General features: G+C 43.8%; 2 protein-coding genes across 2 annotated transcripts; one reads left to right on the top strand and one right to left on the bottom strand.

Moving 5' to 3' along the window:
• Positions 1-446: 446 nt before the first annotated feature.
• Nuak1 (Nuak family kinase 1) lies at positions 447-23,721 on the bottom strand. The gene is made up of 13 exons (XM_076375482.1): positions 23,484-23,721; positions 17,039-17,152; positions 16,612-16,811; positions 16,074-16,544; positions 15,478-15,988; positions 14,022-15,123; positions 13,573-13,923; positions 13,120-13,493; positions 12,734-13,027; positions 12,555-12,590; positions 11,732-11,907; positions 716-4,775; positions 447-637 (listed from the first exon to the last, which is right to left on the bottom strand). The coding sequence occupies exons 2-13, from the start codon at positions 17,134-17,136 to the stop codon at positions 565-567; spliced, it is 7,746 nt and encodes a 2,581-aa protein (XP_076231597.1). The 5' UTR covers positions 17,137-17,152; positions 23,484-23,721; the 3' UTR covers positions 447-564.
• LOC143182951 (uncharacterized) lies at positions 17,437-19,133 on the top strand. Its single transcript, XM_076384292.1, has 3 exons — positions 17,437-17,546; positions 17,577-18,188; positions 18,524-19,133. The coding sequence occupies exons 1-3, from the start codon at positions 17,437-17,439 to the stop codon at positions 18,687-18,689; spliced, it is 888 nt and encodes a 295-aa protein (XP_076240407.1). The 3' UTR covers positions 18,690-19,133.
• Positions 23,722-23,944: the final 223 nt, after the last annotated feature.

Below are 23,944 nucleotides of genomic sequence, written 5' to 3'. Positions count from 1 at the left end.
ATATAACACAGTAATCATAATAATAATGATAATGGTAGAGCAGTAATAAAAAAAAACAACAATTACAATCGCGTACTCGTTCGGTTTATCAAAAGAACATAGGACACTAGATCTCAAGATTAAGCGAGAGACAGCCACGACGAAGAACTGTGCTATCATCGAGCCTAAAATTGCCACGAACATTGCAACAGTAACAGCAGTTCATTTTAAGCGATTCTCGCATAAGTCGTAGTCTCAACATCGCCGAAACCTTGTATGGACTAAATTAACAGACTAGAATAAGGTCAAGTTTAATCGTTTAAGAACTAGGATCCACGCTCGATCCTCGTGGGGTTTCCTCTCTAGCGCGCCGCGAACCGTATGCAATTATCCTGTTACGAGTTAATTGACGTGTCAGCAACCAGCAACACCGTGTTACAAATAAACATTATAATCCTCCAGTAAAAGTATCACACTTCAACGAATAGTACTCGTAACAGGATAATCGCCTCGTCTCGCGTAGCGACCTCTCGCATCTGGCAGTCGATGCTGAAGTATCTGGCCTGGGTCAAGCAGTTCATCCAATTAGCTGTAATCAGCGCCGGTGCACGCTGCTTCCGTGGAGGTTGATGGCAAGTGTTTCGTTTCGCTCTTGCTCCTACGAACCAAAAAGGAAGTTATAAAGAGTCATGGAAGATAGATATAAAGACAGATGCAAGTATTAAAACCACTCTACCTTCTTCTCTGATCACTGGTTTGTTCGTCAGACTCTTCAGCAAGGTCCACACTCCCCACGCTCTCAGGATAACCTCTGCGCTTGCTTCCACCCAGATGGAGCTCCAGGTTCCCATTGTGGTACCCATTCTCGCACCTGTTCAGATACTCACTGGAAATCGGGGATCTCCTCACTGGCAGGTAGTCAGAGCTGCTTGGCGCCAACAGTTCCTCATAGTACTCAACGCTCTTCGGTTCCGCGTGGGTGCTTCCATACTTCCTTGGCAGAGTGGACGAGGCTACTGGGTAGCTGTCCACTGTGTCACTCAGTAGACTTGACAGAGGCGTCCTGTAGCTTCCTAGATCCCCGTCCACGCCGAAGTCAACGCTGTGGTACCTCGACCTGGAGGCGGACAGGTCGAAAGTCGGAGACCTGAGGTACCTCCTCAGGGGGTCGTACGAAGAGGAAAGAGGGGGGAGATGCTCGGATGGAGACTTCAGGTCAGAGATATACGGCACAGAGGCTGTAGCGTCGGAGTACCTAGGTCTCTCCAAAGATCTATTGCGGCTGAGTCCCTCGTCATACAGATTGTAACCCCTGTCGCCGTGTCTGGTCTTGGAAACAGTGCTTAATCCATATCCAGTCCCATATTTGCTGCGATCCCTGTTTTCCCGATGTCCACTGAAGCTGAACTTCCTTGGCAGAGTGGTGCTGGCAGAGAGACTGATACCTGGCGGAGGAGCTGTCAATGAAGGTCGCCTTCTGTCGTTGAACCTTGAGTAGAAGCTTCGTCTGCGGATCCTGTCGATCACTGAGTCTGAGGTGTCTGACCTGGAGAACAAAGCGTGGGATGGAGAAGTTGGCGAGTGTAAGTCAGGCCTGGCGTGGTTGAGCTCTGCTGAACTGAGGGACCAGGAGTCGAAGCTCTCTGGCTCGTCCATAGGGGAAAACAGATCGTTCGTGTAATCCACTGGAGATCCTTTGGGACGTTTTGTCTCTGTAGAACTTGGTCGATCCACTGGTGTTATTGAGGTTGCGCGTTCCACTGGGTTCTTCTGGAGATTTTCTTGTATTTCTTTAGGTGGATCTTTCGGTGGGTTTTCAGCTGGAGTCTGAACTATCTCATTGTTAGAGGACTCCACGTGGCTTTCTATGATCCTGGCACACTCTGTTACCTCCCTTTTCAGCTCTGCAACATCCTTCGCGCGTAAAGGCTTGTCGATGATGATTTTGTTCCCTGTGATACTGGCTCTATGAGTCACTTTCGATAGACAGTCCATTAATTTATCAGGCATGTCTTCTTTGATTGCTTTGGGGGACTCGGTGGACACCTTGGGTGACTCAGATTTGGGTGAGTCCTTCTTGGGTGTGGTATTCCTGAACGAGTGTTGAGGAATCTTTGATAAATCCAGCTTCAAGTTGCTTCTGTTTGCTCGTTGAGATTCTGTTAACTTCGCTTGGCCATTCTTGGTCTCTGCAGAGATTTCCTCTCCCGATTTTCCTGTATTTATCTTTTTCAAGGGTTTCACTGTGGTTTTTTGCTCGTCTTCCTGCGCTGTCTCTATCTTCGACTTCTCGCCATAGCTGGAACGTGTAGAAGATCTACTTGTCGTAGAGTCAACCCCATTTTCTTTGCCTCTGGTGTTCTTCATGACAAGACTGCCATTTGGCTCAGGACTCTTCTCAGTGCTAGTGCCTGTTTTCTTTTTGATCTGCGTTTTTATAGGCTTTGCTTTATCCTCTGTTTTACTCTCAGAACTATCTGACGATTTCTTCACCACCTTCTTCACTACTCGTACAATCTTCTTCTTCTTCGTTGCGTCAGCTTCGTTGTTCTCTGAACCCTCCTTCGGCTTCACAGCTTTCTTCTTCTTCTCTGCATCCTCTCGTTTAGCCTCTGAAGCTGAACTACTCTCCGCCAGTGACCGATTCTTCTTCGTCTTCAGCAACTTCTTCTCCACACCATCGCTTGCAACACTCTCAATCTTCTTCTCAGTAGAATCTTCTAATATAGCTTTCCCTTCATTTACTTTCTCTCGCGAGTCTACCTGCTCACTCATTTTGGTCCCAACTTCGTTCGTCACTGTACTCACAATCTTCTCAGGCTCCTTCGTCTCCTTCAATTCCTTCTCATACGAAGCCCTCCTTTCCTTCGCCGTCAGAGTCTTATCCAGTTTCTGCTTCTCCTTAGAAGGTGATCGTTTGGGTGATTCTATCTTCTCCACAGATGGCTTCTTCGTCTCCCCTAGTTTTTTAGTCGACTTAGAATCACTCTTGCTGAGCTTTGTGGGTATCCTGCTGGCAGAGCTTGGTGCTACATCCTCAGTGTTTGTGTCTGTCTTGGTACTCTTAGGAGGACTCCTCTTCAGCCTGCTCAGAATAGCGTTCTGCGCTCGTCCTCCATTGGCAGCTTGTTTCGCGTCAGTGCTCTTAAACAACCCCAACACCGAGGACACTCTGCTCTTCGTCTGTTCTTGCTTCTTGGGGGACAGATTCTCCACGCTAACAGCTTTTTTTATGGACTCGCAGTTAGGGGAGAGACACTCTGCAGGAGGCGCAGAATGCTCGCGCAAAGGCTCCACGATCCCACCATTAGCCACAGGCTTCGTGTCCTCGCCAGACCTGAGCTTCTCCAGCTTCTTCTCCAACGAATGCAGGAAGCTGTTCCTGGAGCCCTGTCTCTCGATCTTGGTCTCGTGACTCTCCTCAGGCTCCCTCTTCATCTTCTCCTCTAAAGGCTCCTCTCGACGATCCTTCCTCAGAGCATTGATTTCGTTCTTCAACTCCTTATCCCGTTTCTCTTGTTCAACAGCGTTCTCCTGTGTCTTATTCTCGCTCTTCCTCTTCATGAATCGCGACTTTCGTCGCTCGTTCTCTGCAGCCTTCTGCGCCTCCTTCTCCTTCACGTACTGACTCTCTTCCCTGGGAGTGTCGAAGAAGTCTGGCCGCAGGAATCTCGATATCCTGTGCTGCTTCGACTTCTGTGGCTTCTCCTTTGAGTCGCTGTCCCTTGAGCCAGTCTTGAAGAACTTGCTCAAGAGAGACTTCTCAGGACTGACCGATCGTATACTAAGACTGGAGTCCTGTGAGTCTGCGTAGGATTTACGTCTGTCAGATAAGCTGGGCTCTCTGGTGAGCGAACCAGACCGCAACCTAAGACTAGGAATGCAGCTCCTTCGCTTAGAGATGACTGAGGACCCACTATCAGCAGCAGAGATGAGCGACTGCTTCTCACACTTGTCGGTGTCCCTGTAACTGGAGCTAAGGTTAGGATTAAATTTCCCTGGGCCCAGGTTCTTCAGCTTCGACTCTTTAATCAAGTTCTCAGCTGCTAATAATCTATTTTCAAAGTTCTTAGACAGCTCTGACCTGGAGCTTGTGCTACCATACGCAGACTTGTAGTCCACAGAGGAGGACTCAGTTGGCGAGGTCTCATAAGACTTCACTGACAAGCTGGACGTCATATCCTGTAGGTTCGTGTTCGAGTCGCCTATAGAGACAGAAGTACACTCGGAGGTGGACCCATTCTCTGTCCCATTGTTATCCAAATGGTCCTCGATGCCTTCCTCTTGAATCTTGTCTGTTCTATACGAGTGGAAGTTCTCCCTTCTCAGCTTTCCTGTGCCAGACTTTCCAGGCTCCTTATACTTCCTGCCTAGAGTCATTATATGTCCTGGATAAAGAGGCAAAGATCTGTTATCATCTATATCGACGTCAAAGTCCATCTCGTCGTCGTCGAACAGACTAACGCTTCGCCTAGGTGATCTGCGAGTTCTGTCCTTGCTGCTGGGCTCCAACAGGCTGTTGGCTCTTCGAATGCTCCTATTATCCGACTGCTGCTTGTACTCCGTCTGATCAGAGATGGTGGACCGATCTCCAGCCTCTGAAGTGTCCAGCAAGCTCAGCGCCTCTCGGCTCGGAGATCGATAACGCTTCTCATAGGGCAACGACTGTCTGGACTGCTCGACCAGCGTTCTGCTCAGTCGTCTGGCCAAGCTGGGGGTAAAGCTTTGCTCTAGCGATTCCCGTGCCTCTTTCCTGCCAGCTGGATCCGCTTCTACGTCTTCGTGTTCTATTTTATCTGAAAAAAGAGTGAGGATAACGTCTACGCGAATTCGACACAGGGAGTGAGCGATGGCCACAGGTGGACCTCTCACGGAGTGGCTGCGCGTACTCTTATGTGATGCAACGTGCTGATATTGTGCACTAGCAGAATTGGAGACTGAGAATTAAATAAATCGGTTACTTTGGTACCTTGAAAGCCTATAGAGTAGGCTAATTTATCCAATTTTTTTGACATTCCTATTTTTTGATTCAGATTCTTCACATCATCTTGACATTCACAATATCTATATAAAAAATAATTTACAATAATAGTAATTGCAATATTCTGATAAGTACCCTCAAAAAGAAAAATCACAGAATTTAGTTAAGTAGCTGACTCTACGAATCTAGCACTTCTTTTCCTCTGTGCAACACAATTTTACATTATCTATATCAGTATATAGTTCTCAAACTCTGTTGTTTGATATCTGCACACTCTCTACTCTTCATGTACATACATTCCCTCTACTCTGGAACAATTATACTAAATTTCAGTTATATTACAAATAAAATAGAATAAGGTATTGAAGAAATTCTTTGCCCTGACACGACGACAGTAATTTGAGAACTATGGATCTACATTAGCATTATTTTTTAGTTTCTCTTTCGAGTAATAAATACGAGGCTATGGAAGTACCATTTTTAGGAACTACCTGTTCGTTGCATCGTTGCATTACACGCGTGCACGCGCAGCCTTGCGGGATGCAAGCGAACAAAATACTCTCGTTTCCTCGGTATTTACACTCCTTTATTTCTACATACATGAAACGTGTTGCTTCTCTTAATATAAAATTCGTCGGAAAATTAATAAATAAGTTTAATCGGTGAAAGAGAGTTTGCTCGAACCGTGCCCCGTACACAATCGGCTCGTACTGCACATGCGTGTGCGAGGACGGCGCGAATACACCGTGCGATGAATATTTTCAGGCAGAATTGGACGATATTTTTAAACCCTCACCTGTTTAACTCTTCAAAATTTTGAGATACACAAGCCTTTAATTTACAAATTTCTAAAGTCTGCATATATTTGTTATCAGTCTTCTGAACTCTAATTCATAGAAATCTACTTGAATTCTAAGCGACTCTACCTTATGCTAACAATTTCATTTTTGCATCTTCTCCAGGCTATCAAAATAATGCCCAACTCTGCCCTAAAGTTTAACCGCGTTCGCGATACGGTCAACACTGCCTTCTAGTCTACTGACTCTTTGATACAAAATTTGGTTTCGCAAGAAAGAAAGATCTACACGAAATTTGGCTCTTCGCACCTGTATACCGTCTCCACCATTCTCCAAGAAAAAAAAAATAGTATAAAGTAACAGAGCAATAGAGTCTGTCGCAGCACAGTTTACAAAATGGCTCGACGAGTGCGAAAAACCAACATAAGATCTACGTTTCAACCCTGAGTAGGTCACTGATGAACTAATAGACGCTGTTTAACGTTTCTTACCCGACGTCTGCATCGTGGTCAGTAACAGGTCGTTTGGGAATCGAGCAACTTTTGGTCGAACGCGACTAAACGAGCAAAGAGCGTCGGTAGCTCGATGTCTGGCACCTCGCAAGGTCCAAAGCGATCGCTAATTCCTTTACAGCGACGCTTGTCTTTGAAAATATACATCGACGAGAAAGTCAACGACACGTACACGCACACACACCCCACATACATACGCACACGCACTCGTACGCACACGCATACACGTAGATCTCCAGGTATTAATGCAACAAATCATTAAGTGTAAATTTGTATACTCGTCCGAACGGTTACATGCAGATAAAAAGAGGCTTGCTATATGCGTACACGGCAAGTTGTTATAGATTTTCAACGTATCTCAACAAAAACAAAATGGCGTTTGCGGGACGCGAAGGCTGGCTTTTCGATTCCATCTTTGAGTAGTCTATCTTCGAATTTAGAACAACAATTTTGCGGAGTTTCAATCCGCTGGTTTTCAACGAAGAAGTCCTCTTTAAGTCGAAAGAAAAGGGGATACGAAAAGCTGGCCCACGCGATCGGGTACAACAACATCGAAATAAATACATCACACCTTAGGTGTCTAAATCACAACGCGTGAAATCTGTGTGTGTGAACTTAGAAGTCGATAGTAATGCAGTGTACAATATTAAATACAGTATAGTAGCATTATCAAAGCATGCTGAGACAATGTAAAGTGATAAAACGCTGTTATTTAAACTCTTAAAAACACAACAAATATCAGCCATCTCAACACAAGGGTTAGCTTCTTCGCCTTGTAGTACACGATAATATCTCGAGGTACCTCCTCTCTCAACAGTGTAAAAATCTTTCTGTTATATGCAACGAATTTTCTTTATATATATATATATATAATATGTTATATATCTCTTATTCCTTCTACGAAACGCGACAACAAGTGCTTACATATTCTTCCGTGAGTTTCGTTTCCTCGACAGAGTATCGGGGGACCGAACACGTTTCGTACATGTCGAATGAGTATTAATTATCACATTTTGCAGCTCTCCGTTCGTCGCTTCGCCTATTTATTTCCAAAGGCAAGAACGAAAAAGCCTGGGAGACTGAAGGATCATCAGTCTCTCTATCGTGCGACGAACTTTTCCAACTTTTACAATTGTCCAGATTTTGTTTCCTTCGCCCTTGTTGGGGCGTTTGTCGAACGAGCACGATTTCAAAATTGCGACACGGAAATAGAAAAAGAAAAAAAAAAATCGCCTCGGGAAGTATACATGTTTCGAATTGCTTTAACCCCTTCGGATCTGGTTCCACAAAAATACAGAGATCTCAGGAACATCATTCTTTTACACGAATCTCGCACAGTGAGCCCCCGAAATAATTATTTCACTATCTTTTCCAGAAGCTTCGTCATGCCAGATTGCAACACAAAACGCTGCGTACAATTAATTTGACTATCTCAATCTCCACTGTGCAGAGCCTTCTCAAAATCGCAGAACCACATTCCAGAGATCCTGTTCCTCCAGTTACATGTACAATATACAAAAGCAAAATAATAGAACTTTCACGCTAAGCTGTATTTTATTCGCCCTCTGTTCGTGTTACAAAACAGAACTCGATCTATAAATAAATAACATAATAAGTCCGCGGTCGATCGTACACAGACGAGTGACAGAAGAAAAACAAAATGAGAAAAGAAAATAGGAGAAACGTATCGCGTGGGCGAAGAGGTCAAAGGTGGGTGGCATCTGATCTGTGATCGAGTGTGTGTTGTCGTCGTCGATCGCGGTAGCAACAGGACAAGCTCTCCGATGGGTCGCGACACATTCGACGAACGTTGCAGAGTTCCACCGATCGATCGATCGTCCGAGAAACGTGAGAAAAACAGAGCTGTCGGTTCGAGGCTCTGGCGACGAGGTGACGTTCGCTATATAGAAAAGTGTAGCGTGGTACCTAACTTGGTTTGTCTACTGGGGATTACCGTCTGCCCGCCTACGTAGAGTCACTCGCACGGTCGCTGCAACAACCGTCAGAAAAGGCCGTCAATTACACGTGCCACAGAACGCTTCCACTGCGATTCTTTCTTTAACAATTTTCGATCAATGCTTTGCTCTTTCATGGAGCACCGAAAGAACGACGCCAGTCTATGCTTGCGCAATTCGAGATCGTTGTTTTGAGTTACACAGGCGTTGCCATTTGAAGCATTTCAGCCACAGTTTGACGCGTTGACTGCCACATACTAAATTCACTAAAAATTGGCGGGGACTCCAGCTTGAAAAAGAAATCACTTTTAATTCAGTTTCGTATTTTTTTACAGCGTTCTCATTTTTCTAGTTAGCTGTCGCTACAATTTTTTGTTAATACTATTTATAATTGTGTATGTTAATGTTACTCGCAATAATCTAAAAGTTGTCATCTATACATGGCAGTCAGCGCGTTAAGGATGTGAAGGCAAATTGAGAATGGAGAACTACTAGATCATGAGAATATATTTCGCTTAGTTCTAGTCGCCTTGTGTTCAGTTTCTAAGTTTCTACAAATATACTTGTTCTTAGAACTGAAGTATAATTTCTTGGATGATCTAATAATTCTCACTTTTTCTGAGTTTTTTTCTCGAGGCTTCTGGCATCGTTCTTTCGGTATAAATGTGTAATTTTCTTTTTTCTGGACGTAACGTGTCAAACTAGCAAACTTCCGTATTCCGTTGGCATCTCTTTGGAACAAATGTTTGATTCGATTGTACCGCTGCTTTCACCGAGAGACTTCAATAGAAGTGGAAGAAAGTATGCTGACAGTGTCGCGGCAAAGAGAACGAAATGAGATGATTAGTTTTTCGCATGAGTTTCGAGTCGCGTGTCGAAAGTCGCGTGAAGTCGAGAACGGAGGAATTTTGTGGACGATTTGTGTGCCGATCATACATGTATTCATCGGTCAGCAATGAGAGACAATAATACGTTTGCTCGCTGATTGAAGAGTCGACGATAGACGTGAAGTGGATGCATGAATCCTTTATCTCTTTACTTCATTTCTTTTCTTAATTTTTCTTTTGACATTAAAGATGGATTTTTCTGTGCTTGCATAGCATAGAACTGAATTCTCTTCGTGTGTACGTGTGTATGGATATACGTGTGCAATCATGCTTTGTAAACTTTAGTTATACACTTATGATAAATTAAAGAAGAAAATTGTATTACGGCTGCTCGTGTTAATAGGATGATAATATACAAGTCAACAACAACATTGCAACTTGCTCTCTACTGCGTATTACGAGGTTCTATGTCAGGCAAAGTATGAGTTATGTCTGTGAGTAGTTTTTAATGCTCAAACACCGTGCGTGTATGCACGTATGCGTGTCAGTGTGTGATTCTGTTCTTTCACCGTGAGACAAATGGTCCGATTAATTCTCTAGATTCTACGTCGCAACCGGCTATGTGTCGAATTCGCCGATTCCTTCGTGTTCGGTTGGAAGTGCAACGGGGCGCAAAAGAGTTACATCATGAATCGGAAAAAAGGCAAGTACAGCACGATAAGTTTGAAGTGGTCCCTGGAAGCGTGGAAAGGATGAACAGAGTGGAGCTGTAGACGTTAATCTGCAGAGCACTTCGGGATCTCACTCCCCTTATCCCTCATTTAATTAGAACTAAAATTAGAAGCAGATAGTAAATTTAATGATATTCCATACCTTACTTCGTGAGTTTAAATTGTATTAACTTTTTGTAACAAGAAGGACTAATAAAAATAATTGCAATATGTTTAAACCTCATCCCAGTTTTAGTAAATAATATAGAATTCCTTAAACACTGAGCCGTCAGCCAGGAAAATTCGTAGAGACTGATGGAAGGTTTTTCTGCTTTCGATCTTGGGAAAAGGACTGCGTTTCATGGGAGATGGAGATTTCTTCAAACTTATCGTTCCACACTCTTAATGAGGAACATCGTGCAGACATGCGTTCAGAAAAGTACACCGTTCGAATCTAAAACGAAAAAAAAAAGTGAGTAAAAAAGCGAAGGAACCGCGTACTTCAGTCGTACTGTCTCAAAATTCAAAATAAGACGCCAAGGCTGTCATGAATCGACACGGTACCGCAACGTACGTAAAAATAATCTTTTCTTCTCTACTTTTCTCGTGTTCTTACATTCCATTGGAAACCATCGAAACGTGTTTACCCACCTGTGCCAAACATGAACCGTATACATTTACTTTATGTGTATGTTAGTATCAAAAATTGCAAAAAACATCGTCAGGCACTAAAAAATCGGTAAGATAACTTTGTTGGAGAGAGGAAGAAGAAAGAGAGAGAGAGAGAGAAAGAAAGAAAGAGAGGAAAAAACAACAAAAGATAGAGTGAAAGGTAGATAAGGAAACTAAAAAAGACAAGTAAATCCGTAAAAGTAAACAAAAAAGATGTGCTCTGTCTATCAACGACTCGACAACAGCTAGGTACTAGGAGATGCATACTGAATACCATCCAGCATTTGCTCGCACGGCTTGTGATTTCAACCAGTGACAAAATAGCAGTGTCGCAGTGGTGTCGTGCGTCTTGGCAGAAGCTTGCTTCGATCGGTAAGAGGTCGTTGATCGTTCCCTTTAAACGAGCCAAAACGACATGCTCGGCGATTCCTCTCCGTCCACACGTCGCAGGAATCAGCCGCGACAGCTGACAGATTCTGCGAAGACGCGTTTTAAGAAAAGATACACTGCTGCAGAGGTCGAAACAATAATAATCTTTTCTCATCTATTTTTTAAAAGAAAGTATAACCATTATTATATTCATTTTCTTTTATTAGTTTAGTCACATCTTTAGGTGGATTCAGACAGTCTAAAAAAATTATACCTGAAGATATGTCTGAACTGATAAAACAAAAGCAGATACAATAACGTTTACACTTTACACATTAAAAAAAGGAATTAAGAAAGGTTGTTATTATTTTGCTTCCTCCAGATGTATATCCCTTCTTAATCGACAACATGAAAGGTATCTCCGTTGCACAGTTCACGGTGGATACCTGCTGGTGAATGCCTGCTGTCTAAACAATCGGCAGTCTTTCAAGCGAGACTTGCAATGAAAATTTTGGCACTGGATCGAAATTCCGAGCGTTAACCCTTTGCGCTCTATTTTACTCGTTCCACGGGCAGCTGTATCGCGCAGAGACGAGAAGTTGGTTAGCTGATCCCATTGATTACAACATAATCTCTTCGTGACCCACCTTTCCACGAATACACAACTCCCATCCTTTTGCTTCAATACTCAAGCCTGCGTGTTCCTGCGAGACAAGAAATTCGTCACTAATCCACAGGGTCAGACGAAGACAGTGAAATACCCTTCTCATAGCCAGCCAACTTCTCATCTCTGCAGAACAGGCACGAGAGAACCAACAGCGCAGAACGTAGAGGGTTAACGTAGACCATTGGACATGTCGGTGGTTCGTTTTGCAGTTTGACACGGTTTCACGGTGAATTCGTAGAACAATCGTTGGCCACTCTCTTACCTCGTGGTAACGTGTTGCTGCCAATGTCGAAAACAGTTTCCCTCGTGGGTGTGCTGCCGCTATGGGACCCTGGGCTATTCGGAGTGCCTGGATTCGACGAGTTCGCGGAGTCCTTCCTCGAGAACATGTCCCCCTCGCGGCTGAGCGAATGCCTGAACTGAGACTCGGTCAACCGCCTGTGCGTTCGCAACAAACGAAAGGTATATTATTTAAAGCAGTTGTAGAAAACGTACACCCACGCATTCCACGAAACGATTGACTCTGAGACTCGCAGCAGGCCAAGGTCTCGAACTGCAGTCAATCGTTGCAGGGGCAGACTCGTCGAGGACCAAATCGTCACTGGCGCAGTGAATATTTCTGAGAGTCAAGCTAGTGAGATTGTAGGGCACGGTGTCGACTGGTCCTCGCGACGGTGGAAAGCAGTTTCAGCCGACCTATTTTTGTACCCATTGCGTTGCATAAATGTACTTATGATTATGAAAGTGGTCTAATTCAAAATTCTAGAAAAATTGAATTTAAGACTTATTTGATATTTTCTTGATTTAAGTGATAAATTCAATTTCTTCAGATTTTTTATTCAGGCCATTCTCTTAATTATCAGCACAAATATCGTAGCCATAGGACAGTAAACAGGGTATGTGCTAGGTGTACCTGCCCGAGCGTGGAATGGAATGTTTCAAAGCTACGGAATGCGTGTTCGCTGGCGTGTCTGTGGTCATGAACCAAGCGATAACTCGAGTAATTATTCGTGATATTTTTGCACTACCTTCTAAGATAATCAGCATACACTACATTGTTCTAAAGTTGTAACAATTGGACTCACGTAGTCACGGTCCTCGTTTCGACACATGTCTGGTAGCTTGCACGAACAAGCGTGAAACCGTTTTCATTAGGTCTCAAGAGATTGTTGAAGAATAGTAAGAGAGATGACGGGCAGAAAGTCGCAAAACACAGGAGGAAGAGAAGAATAATCATATATACAAAGCGAATTTAACGAATTACCTGGATAATGGTTTATTGAGGCCCCAAAAGGCTTGAGGGTTCGATCCTAGTCTTCCGAAGAGCCTGGAGCTTGGGAAGCCTGTGCCTCGATTATCATCGACATTCAGCCTCTGAGTCAAGCTTCGTACTCTAGAGAGCAACGTGGAGAAGAGGTTCTCAGCTGTGAGCAATTCGAATCCGTCGTCGTCGTCGTCTTCTCCCGAGGAAAGACTGTCAGCGTGTTCTGGAGGCTGTCTCGACGGCCGAGAGCTTCTCAGTCGGTGCATGTGTCTTTGCAAGAGATCCTCACTGTCCCTAAAAACCATAAAAAAAATAGATGACGCATTCGTATTAACTATATCATCTAAAATGCAATTCTAAATAAATGAAACACAACGAAAGGCCACCTGTGCAATGAGGAGAATGGTGATTCGTCTTCACTGGTATTAGATAAAAGAGAGCTCATTCTACGAGGCCTACCGAACCTCGATCTGGGAGCACTCGTGCTGGTAGGTGTACTAGTTTTGCTCTCAGGCTCCACACTGCCCGATCTGGGAGTCACATATCCACCACCTTCCACAGCGATGGGAATTATATACTCCCTAGGACTCTTTCTTATGGGTTCTGGTCCTACTGTCGAGCCCAGAGCGCTGTCCGTGTCAGAGTCCGCGGTTGACTGGCGAGATAATGACCCTGATCGCTGTGAAAGTGATCTCTGAGGCATTGGAGGCTTCGGTGGGGGCGTCGATGCGTGCTGCGACTGCTGGTTGTCTTCCTCTACCTGTAACACATTCAACTCAGAGTGTTAACCCAAGATACAATCACAGAATCGTAGTCTGAAATATAAAAACTTGTCCTACTTGAATTGGTATTATCCTTTCCTTCGGCGCCATCTTCGGCCTGCCTTCAGGTTCTAAACTCGAGCTTCTATTCGCTTGTGGTACCGCAGCCGCGACAGGGAACGCTACTTCAGACCGCTGCGTTCGCAGTTTCTGCGGCTGGAACGCGTCGATCTTGGCTTCCACTTCGGATCTAAATGACAAGGGCTCTGCAGATTTCACTCCTACCAGAGATATTTCAGCCTTGCTCGTTTTCCGTGGTCTAGGTAGCGTTGCGCTCTTCAGAGTGATCTCCATTTTGCTGGACATCTTTGGTTCTTCCGGTTGCGAATCTTCGTCATCGCAGTCTTCGTAGTCGGCGTCATTGTTGGTCTGTAAAATAGAATATAACATATATTAAACTTATTCTATCAAATTAATTTAAAATTTTGATAATCGAATGGCAAGTATTTATATTAATTTGCTCTTACCGATGCTCTTTGCTTATCCGTGTTCGCCACTTTGTCTTCAAAGGAGAAGTTTGTCTCAACAGGTGTGGTGACAGACACCGTGGCGGTCCGCAAATCGTTATTTCCCACAGGTATCTTCAATGGAAGCTTCTTGGGTTCGTGACTCTGTGGAGATGACGGTGGAGATCCATTAACCCTCCTTTGCACAGGCGGCTTTGCAATCGCTCCAGTTATTATATCAACAGCTCTCTTCTTCGCCTCATCCCTCTTCTTCTCGTCCTCTTCTGGAGTTTGCTTTGATTTATCGCTCTTCTTCTCTGTCGGCACATCGATGATGACCTTAGACGCGCTAGGTTTCGCGGGTGGTGGAGTCGTGATAGAAGACAGACTAGCTTTCCTTTCGAACACTCGTTTCGCTCCGTCTACGTTCACACCAGGGATGAAGATCTTCTTAGGTTTCTCGTTTTCTACGTTTGCAGCCATCTGATTGAACTTCTCCGCTGTTTCGAATATCTTCGAGCGCCTCCTTTCGAACGTCTTCGCAGGAACATCTCGAGCCTCGTTACAGAGGTCAGAATCGAGGGACAGCGCCTTCTCTTTGAGCTTCTTGAACTCTCGCTGAGTCGCCTCGAGGTTAATCCCTTCCTCACTCGCAGATATCTCTTTCCCTACTCTATCGTTAGTTTCCATCACACTTGGCGCTTCAGATTTTGGAGTGGTAGCTATCGACCGATTGCCAGGTGTCGCGTCGTTAGCTAGGTCATGGGCAGTCTTTATACTATCGGAAGGCTTTAACGAATCGTCATGGAAGCTTCTGTCAAACGATTTCGTCCGTTCGTCCAGCAAACGTTCTTCGCTACGCTCATCCCGATCTTCGGCATAGTCTTTTCTCGCGGCTTCGACGGGCGCATCCGCCAGTAACTCCTGTTGTCCCGCGACTACTGGCGTTTTGCTTCGCTCTTTGCTGGGCGACCTTTCATTGCACTCTTGAATGAGCTCTAAACAGGTTGCCGTGGATTCTACCTTGTTCAAGTCAGCAGTCTTAGTCGTAGGAACTGTTACGGCAGGATCTACTTCCATAGCCTCCTCCGTAATAGAGTTTGGAATCGGTGCCGAGTGATGCCTAAAGGAATTACGAGTTCTTAGCGCACGATACCACGCATTCTCAAGTGGCGCTGTATACCACTGGTAAGTTGGCAGATGGAAGAAATGCTTATCTACTTAATCGTAGTGAAATAAGTCAGTCTACTCTGCCACAATCATAGAGTGAAGCCACATGAACTTTTGTTATTTGGCCACTGTCGCTGTGACAAAGGTAGGACTGGGTGCCAAGTGCCAATTTATCAGCCATGTACAGTATATACGAGGGTTATCCAAAAGGTACGATTCGACCGATTATTTAAAACAATTAGAAATTTATTTTCAAACTATTTTGTATCTGTGATTCTAATCTTTTTTAATAATTAAAGCAACGTACCTAGAGGAGGATCTGTATGGTCTAGGTTCCCTCTCCTCCTGGCTCCTCTCCTTCTTCCTCGAACGCTCTTTCCTCTTCACGCCAGCAGCGGCTGTCTCGTCCATCGACGGCGTCGTCTCCAGTTTCCTCTTGGCATCGCCTCCCGCTGCAACCCTCGGGTCCTCCTCCAGCAACTCCCTTATTCTTCTATCGGAATTGTTCTGATCCAATTCCATTAAGCTACCGACTGAGTGGCACCTAGTAGGTACTAGAGTTTCGGAAGACATGCTATTCGCGACATCCCCGGCTGCTTGCTGATCACCTACGACTAGCTTCTCCGCGCTGGCGGACTGGGGCACCAAAGACAGCAATAAATCTAGTCGCACAGGAGTCTGAGCCGCCAGTTCCTCCGCGATATCTAAGCAGTTCTGCTCGTAGCCTTCGTTCACCCACCAATGGCTGCAGATCCTCTCGATGTCGGCCCGTTTCCCAGGACACGCCGTCAACATATCTTTTATGAGAGGAGAGGCAGCTGCAAGAGTAATTGTCGTTCGTCAGCGATAGTTTCTAGCTAAGGAATGGATCGAATATGTGCAGAGGACTGATGACAAACTTACGCGATGGTTTTCTAGGTTCGAAGTAGTAGGATTGTGAGATCTGTTTGACTAGTCGCTTAAAGTTGGACCCATCGAAGGGCATGGCACCGTAAACTAGTGTGTACAAGAGAACGCCCAAGCTCCAGCAGTCGACCTCAGGTCCGTGGTAAGGGGTCCCTTTCACGATTTCAGGACTGGCGTACAGAGGACTACCGCAGAACGTGTTCAACAGCCTTTGCTCGTCGAACACATTCGACAATCCAAAGTCCGCTATCTTGGCGTTTCCAACCTGATCTAGGAGAATGTTCTCGAGCTTCAAGTCTCTATGGCAAATTTTATGCTTGTGACAGTAGAAAACCGCGGTGGCTATTTGTCGGAATATTCTGCGAGCCTCTTGCTCCGTCAACACTTTTCTTTCGCTCAAGTAATCGTACAGTTCACCGCCAGCCGCGTATTCCATCACCAGCACCATTTTCTCCCTGTTTTCGAACACTGGAAGAAAGGAAGAGTTACAGGGTGATGCAAACGAGGCATTTATTTATTTATTTATTTCTGTTACCCTCGTAGATGTGTATAATATTTGGATGCTGCACGCTCGACATGATTTGAATCTCCCTTCGTATCCTAATCAGATCCGCCTCGGTCTCGATTTTGCATTTTTTTATTGTTTTGATCGCCACTTCCTGACCGGTCTCCTTGTTTATTCCTAGCTGGACCTTCCCGTAAGTACCTTGACCGAGCTTCTTGATGATGTCGAACCTGGACGCAACAAAGTGAACGGTGGTAATAGCCGCGAGATGCCATGGTTCTACATGATTTACCGAATTGTCTGTCGCGCTGGCGCGAGTACAAACGACACTCTGACGTTATTTACGCGATGTCAAGTATTTAATGAACACGCGCCAGAGCAGACTCGATCGAGTAAGTATTCTCTTCGTTCTAGGTTTTGCTTTCTTAACTCATCCTTAAACTCTGCTCACACATACCTTTGTTTTAATTTCCGTTTGTGATTGTGAAGACGCACCCCGCCTGTGCTCTCCATGCCACCCATTATATTGTGTATGCTCGCCTCACCGACCACCATTTTTGCTTATTGTTATCTGGAAAGAAGATATTTTAAATAAATAAATACATGCTCTGACTGTTCATGTTCATTTCATTATAGATGAGAGTAAATAGGAGCATGAGCCTCTAGCTTCAAATATCTGAACAATCCTAATACCTTCTAATATGTGTCTTAACAATTTTAGAATCTCCTAATATGCCCTAATATCTCAACAATCCTAATACATATCTTCCAATATCTAAACAATCCTAAAATCTACTATCCCCTAGAATCCTCATCAAGAACCGCATAAAGGCCACCGAAACCCTCATCCAGAGCATGAATGAAACAAAACTGAATCCCCAGTGTCTCCCAGTGCCTCGCGTAACGTTAACCGCATTGAAAGCGGGAAGAACGAACTCGCAGTGTTCGTGGAGGAAGAGCAGCGGGTAGGAAGGAAGTAAGGAAGTAAGGAATAGCGAGAGAGCAGATGGCCCGCGATGGATTGCAAAGAGGTTAAATCGCGGGAAGGAAATCCGGCGGAGTCTTGCAGGAGGTGACGACGACGTCGTTGGTCGGTGGCGTGATCGTTTTTTGGTGGCCTCCAAGGTAGAATCTCGGTTCGGCGTGCTCGTGATCGAGGATAACAGCGGCGACACGGGCTACGGTTATTGGGCTCTACGCTCGGCCGAAGAAGGAAGGACAGAGAGGCGAAACGCGGTGAGTTTATTTTCGGTGCCGAGACGCCGGTGTACGCCGCTCCCGCCGATGGACGTCCCCGCGTCGCTCGCCTCCTCGACGAAACGCTCTCGCCGCCTCCCTCTCATTATTCAACGTATAAACTCAATTGGGATCCGTAATCCGTCGCCAGCTAATGCTCTGCATTCGATTTTGTCATTCGCTAAGGCTTCTGCTCCGCCCTCGCGCTGGGAAAAGGGTTCACTTGTTGGACTTCTGAGGCAGCAAGGTTCTGTTGGACCTCGAGGAAGGTCGAAGGATGTATCGACGAACTTGCGGAGGTCTGGAAAAGAAATGGCGAAGGGTATGAAAGGGCCAAGAGGGATAAAGAACTCGTGGCGAATTGGATCAAGGTATGGTGAAAGAAATACCTGAAGCACTTAGGGTAACAGAGGCATGAGCCACTTCGGACTTACATCGAGAAAGACCAGTGTCCCTAATTTTCATTACTTTTTAACAATTTTTGTTAACTGGTTGATCACTTTGGAACACGTTCCTGTATATATATGCTGTTTATTATGAAAGTGGCATGGTCCATTTGTCTAAAATATATTTAAACAGTTTTTTAGCAATGTTACATGTAAATTATTCGTCCTTTCAATTTTTTCCAAAAATGGACTTACACCATTTTCATAATAAATGATCTATATCTCGATTTTTGTTCAAATGTGGATTATGTCCTCCGAAGGTTCAATTGTAAAAGAGCGGACGCGATGTATCATAGTGTTGACGGTGTGGTGCGCGAGGCGATAGGTCGGAGGCGGCTATTAATGCCTCGCAATATGGATAACGGCTGGTTGCCTGTTCCTCTTGGCTTTCGGGGGCGTCTTCTGCCTCGACTCGTTGAAGTTTGATCCACGAGCAACGGCCACGAGGTGAATGGAACCGATACGTACTCCATGATAGCGAAAACTTCGACACTTCTCTTTCTCTATCGATGCTCGTTTAGTCAGATTATTGATAGCCTGAAAGAACTTTATTACTCTTAGGGCACGTGTCTTATTCTCGAACGCAAAATTATTAATAACTTTAAAAAAAATTATATACTAAATCGATAAAATTGACAAGAAGAATGGAATTGTCTAAAAAAAGCTTTCTTATTCGTGTAATTCTATTTAGGTTCTTGTTTCTTACTCATGCTTGTAGAAATACGAATTTGCGTAAATATAATCTACTTGTGATTCATTTACGTCATGAACATCGTCAACCCTTTAAAATATCACAAGAAGGTGAACAAGAAAAATTAAATATGCAAGGAAACACGTGCTGGCGCCATCTGGTTCCGGAAGGGTTGTAGGAAAATTCTTGTTTAAAGGTTAAGAAACTGAAATTCAGAAGATTCAATAAGTTACGAGGCGTTGCGCGAAATAGAGCGAAAAACCCTTTCACCTTTTGGACGAAATTCTGTGTGCCATGCCAAAACACTGCAGTCTGATTTAAATTTGCTCGTAACGCGATACAATGACAATAAGTTTCAGTCGAGAGATTGCCAAACGCGCGTCACGAGATTTTCGCGTGGTTCAATCATAGTCTCGGCTCACCTGTCAACGATACTACCTTGACGCGACATTTGAACCTTTGTTAGACCATTTTTTGATCTGTAGATCGCTACAAAATATCATAGTTTACTTCAGTTTATACTTCATAAGAAAATAGAAGAATTTATCTATTAATAAAATTAGGTTATTTTTGTTCATCGTTTGAAATGAATTATTCTAAAAAAAATGAATCGATCCAAGGAACATCATGACAAAAAATGATTCTTCAAAAGAAGAAGCAATTAGTCGAATCCAGGAAATGCTCCCTCTGTCTTTCGGAAAGATCGATATTGCAGTCTCCATTACAAAAAAAATCTAATGGGATATCGAATCTACCTCTTGTGTGGTGCATGACTGAAGGTCAGATATTTAATCACTCGACTGGAAATGCGCAAAGGGAAAGTCGAACAACGTCAATGGCGAAAGTCTTTAGTGACGATTTCGCGATCGTCTTCGTCGTTGTTGTGCCGATTGCCAGGATAACTATGTAGCAGAACACGTGTGCGTGCGGTCTCGGTCTCGCTCTCGATACTCGATCGGTGCGCTTCGATATTTTTAGCGGGCGCGTAGACCCGCAGCTCTGCCGCGTGGGCAGATCAACTTCAGGGCTGATGTCCTAATGACTTCCATTTCCTCGAGCATTTCTAGCCCATTTAAATTCACCGCCCTTTCCCTCCCACAGGAAACACCAAGAAGCTGTCCATGCACTTCTATTTTCAAAGATTCGTTTATTCATCTGTTGGATGTTCAGTCGTAGACTGGAATAGTTGTCCATATTTCTATGCCTTCGAATTACAGTTATTTATAAAAACAGAATTTTTATATATAACCTGAAAAATTATTTTTTTTCTTTAAGTTTACTTAATAAAATGTAAGATTAAAAACAGGTATTACACTGTCACCCCACCTACAGCGACATTAGAGACTTAGTTAATAAAGTAAGAATAAAAGGTGATTAAAAAATATAATTTGGCCAGGACAGGTTAGGTTTTAATAATGGCGGATGGAGAGCGACCCCTGAGTTTTAAAACTTCAAAAGAGTATAACCTCTCGTGTTGATGAGAGAAAAAGTGTAATAGGGATATTGAGCGTAAATATAACCGACACCTCTATGTACAGTAAATCGATCTCCTTATTTGCCTTATGAAGCACTTTTAAACAATTCGACACAGCTCGTGAACCTAACAGCTTCGTGGCCAATCAACTCGACAGCAAATACTCTTAAGCACGAACTGACCAGGTTACAGTAATGTCATTTTTATTGGCTCTATCTAAATAACTGCAGTCCAGTCCAAGGAAGTCAGGAAAGAACGTGACCTGAATTTATTTCGCCAAATTCGAAGTAAAAACGACGATCGAGCGAATCCTGATCACTTTGCTCAATTTAAACCCTTATAAATTGTACATTTACGAAGCCAAGAAACGACCCTCTACGACGCTGAAATGCTCCAATCACTTTACCAGAAGACTCAGCGTTTCGAACGTGATGAGATATGTTCGAGCGAAGAAGGAAGTGCGCGAACTATTGGGTCAATGCATGAAGGCGCCGCCTTTGGCAGCGATCTCCTTCCAAAAATCTGCCAAGACGAATTTACTTGTACGCCCTTGAATTATTAACCATCGTAATTGGCAAATTTGTTTTGTTCTGTAACGATGTTGTCTAATCCAGAGAAAATTGTATGAAACTACTTATTTAATAGTTACGTTATTCGAGTCCATTGGCGACGTAATTCGCGAGAGGTTAAGACGTAATTGTTCAAACGTTCAGGCCTGGGGATTAAAGGATGGAACTAGGAAGAACTATAATCCTGGGCCTTATTCTTTTCAAATACTACAATAAATTTCTGCAAATACTTAAGAAACAAATTATTTTCAAAAGTCACATTTAATTGAAAATATTCTTCTGCGAAATTCAGTCTACTTTGGACCAAAAATTGAACCTAGTACCCCCCACCCCATCCCCAATTTTCTACTGCAGATTTTTATACAATTTCATATTTTTGTAAATACCGTTGAGGTACTGAAATCTGAATATAAATTTCCTTCATTTTTTAAATACTACAATTTGCACTCTATTTTGTATATTTTCTATTTTATTAATGTAACTTCTCGCACATTTCAAATTTTAGTAAATACAGAAAAATTCGCAATCTAATCCAGCTCGAGCCTCGCAAAACTAATTTGACCCTGCAAACGCTACGCAAACAGTTATTTCGAAACATTTCTTTTTCTTCGTCAGAAAAAAAACGTCGAACACAACCTAGAAAAAAGACAGCAACGAAAGTGTTTCTCATCCCCAAACACGTCTATCGAATGTTTATCGGTTTGGTGGATGTCGTTCACGTTGAAGCATGACGTCATTCGATGGCTTGTACGGTATCTAGTGATTCACATATTATTATTAAAGCCCTTCTTATTCCTCGTCACGACTCACGTTGCATATATGAATGAATCGCTATACGTTGATCGCGGGTGATTGTACGCGTGGATCGCGATTTCTCGCGACAAAAGTTTGAGTCACGAGGAATTAATAGACCCACCACGCTCGGTGGATTTCGTTCGCGACCATCCGGCCATCAACGCTATTTCGCTGCCCGGCGAACGTGTCACGAATATTCGTCACAAAACCCTCTTACATATGAACACGAATAGGCTTCCTACCTGTGAAGAAGATTCGCGAAATCTATAATCTCTATCGTTATTCCCTTGTAGAGATTCAATGAAAAAGAAGCAGTGAATCACGCTGACATGGAGCTGCTAGGATGATGATAAGCAGGTTGCGGATTTTTATGCAATCTCCTTTTTTTTCATAGGTACTAAAAAGAACTATAATTTGCAGTTTAGGTGTTTTACTTTGCATATTTTTTACTATTATATACATCCTGTAATCTAATACGCGTTCAAAATTTCCATAAATGCATAAAAGTCTGCAATCTAATGATAAGGAAGATATCTGGTAAAACTTGTTAAGTACTACTAATCTTAGCAGAAAATTGAGGAAAATAATTAAGATAATTTAAATGTTTTTATCGAACGTTTTTCCTTGAATCTCCTTCCAGAAGTCTTATTACTATTTTCTTTCTATTTCATCCGATAGTTTCTCTGTCTCACTGAAATCGAATCATTGAAGTCGTATGCTCTCGTAATCATTCATTTACTGCTGAGATTAACATACAACTCGTATTAGTTCATCTAGGCCTCAATAATCGAGGTTCTAATTAAGTTCAAGTATCGAAATATTTATGGGCAGTAGTGTAGGTATAACAGTGGCGTAAATTCATCGTGGGTAGCAAAGTAGGAGCGAACCTCAAGACGATAGGCGTACCGATGCGCTCGTTTCATTATTCGAGCGAAATGTGCGCGAGGAAACTCGATGTAAATATTGGCGGTAAAATTGAGCCGACGAAATTTGAAGATAAATGAAACCAGCGGGCGAAATCTCTCGATTAGATTACAAGAATTCAGGTTTCTTAAAATATCTCCCAAAAAACTAACTAATTTAACATCTTACAAATACCCTTTTAAAAACATAGAGACCACCAAGAAAATAGGTAAACTTTCTAAGGCAACGTCAGGTCCCACGAAACTCTGACCAAAGTACTACGCAATAGAAAAAACCTTCCGATTAAGGATCGAGATTTTCGGTCCCCCTTGAAGGATCGTCCCATCAATTGGGTTGAAGCGAGATGTGTGTCAGAATGTGCGTGCACGTATCGGTGCACCGTATGCAACTAAAGCGCGTAGCACGGTATGTAGGTTCCTGACGACGAAAATAGCATTCTGATATTTCGAAGGGATCTTTCGGAACATCCACCGATTGTCTCGTCGAACGGTGTCGTCGAATATCTTCGACGAGGAACGAGGAAGGGGGTCTCGCGTCGTCGCTGGTTCGGGATTAACGCGACAAATTCGACGTGCCGATCCTCCCGCGCATTATTGAGTAATCGAAAACGCCCACGGTTAAAAGAAAATCGACGAACGCCCCCGTAACGATCTTTTATCGAAGGGTGGACGTCCGGTTCCTCGGGGCACTTCGCCGATGGAACGAAACGGACGCTCTGAATGAGAATCGACACTCTGGTTGGGGCTAAAAATAGCGAGAATTTGTACCTTACTGTGAACTCTGGAGCCAAATTATCCTCTTTTTGCGGCTGGTATCCGCTCCTGGGGATGTACAGGGGAGGAGAAGCACTATTTACACTACGATTAGCGTCTGTGAGGTCGAACCGGCCACTAAGTCTCTGCAACCTTCGATTTTTTCTGAGAGATCGCGAACGTTCTCCGTTTCCACTTCATTTTACCAGACATTTTTCGCGTGACGATACGGCACACGGCTCGCGCGCTGCCACCATCTTTATTCACTAATTTTGGACTTGAACGCCGAGAGCGGGGAACAGGAGCGATTCTGGCGACGCTGGCGACACCCCGCGGCATTGTTTTGCACGAATCGAACCCGCTCTTTGGGCGAAATTTTTGAATTGTCTTATCAGGTTTTCTGATTTCGTGTTATCGAAATCTCCGTAATTGGATAATTTATGTTAAGAATAAATGTGATTTAATGATTAAACTAA

Source organism: Calliopsis andreniformis, chromosome 1, assembly GCF_051401765.1.
Source record: "Calliopsis andreniformis isolate RMS-2024a chromosome 1, iyCalAndr_principal, whole genome shotgun sequence".
In the NCBI taxonomy this organism is placed as follows: domain Eukaryota; kingdom Metazoa; phylum Arthropoda; class Insecta; order Hymenoptera; family Andrenidae; genus Calliopsis; species Calliopsis andreniformis.
The sequence above is the reverse complement of the archived record's forward strand: the minus strand, read 5'-3'. Positions and strand labels throughout refer to the sequence as shown.

Coding starts and splice junctions, on each gene's coding strand:
- Nuak1 (XM_076375482.1), bottom strand. CDS start 17,136: ATGGTGGTCGGTGAGGCGAGCATACACAATATAATGGGTGGCATGGAG. Junction 15,989..16,073: donor CGAACCTAGAAAACCATCGC/GTAAGTTTGTCA, acceptor TTACTCTTGCAG/CTGCCTCTCCTCTCATAAAA. Junction 12,591..12,733: donor CTCAATAAACCATTATCCAG/GTAATTCGTTAA, acceptor TGTTCGTGCAAG/CTACCAGACATGTGTCGAAA.
- LOC143182951 (XM_076384292.1), top strand. CDS start 17,437: ATGAATGAAACAAAACTGAATCCCCAGTGTCTCCCAGTGCCTCGCGTA. Junction 17,547..17,576: donor TCGTGGAGGAAGAGCAGCGG/GTAGGAAGGAAG, acceptor AGTAAGGAATAG/CGAGAGAGCAGATGGCCCGC. Junction 18,189..18,523: donor TCGTGGCGAATTGGATCAAG/GTATGGTGAAAG, acceptor TGTCCTCCGAAG/GTTCAATTGTAAAAGAGCGG.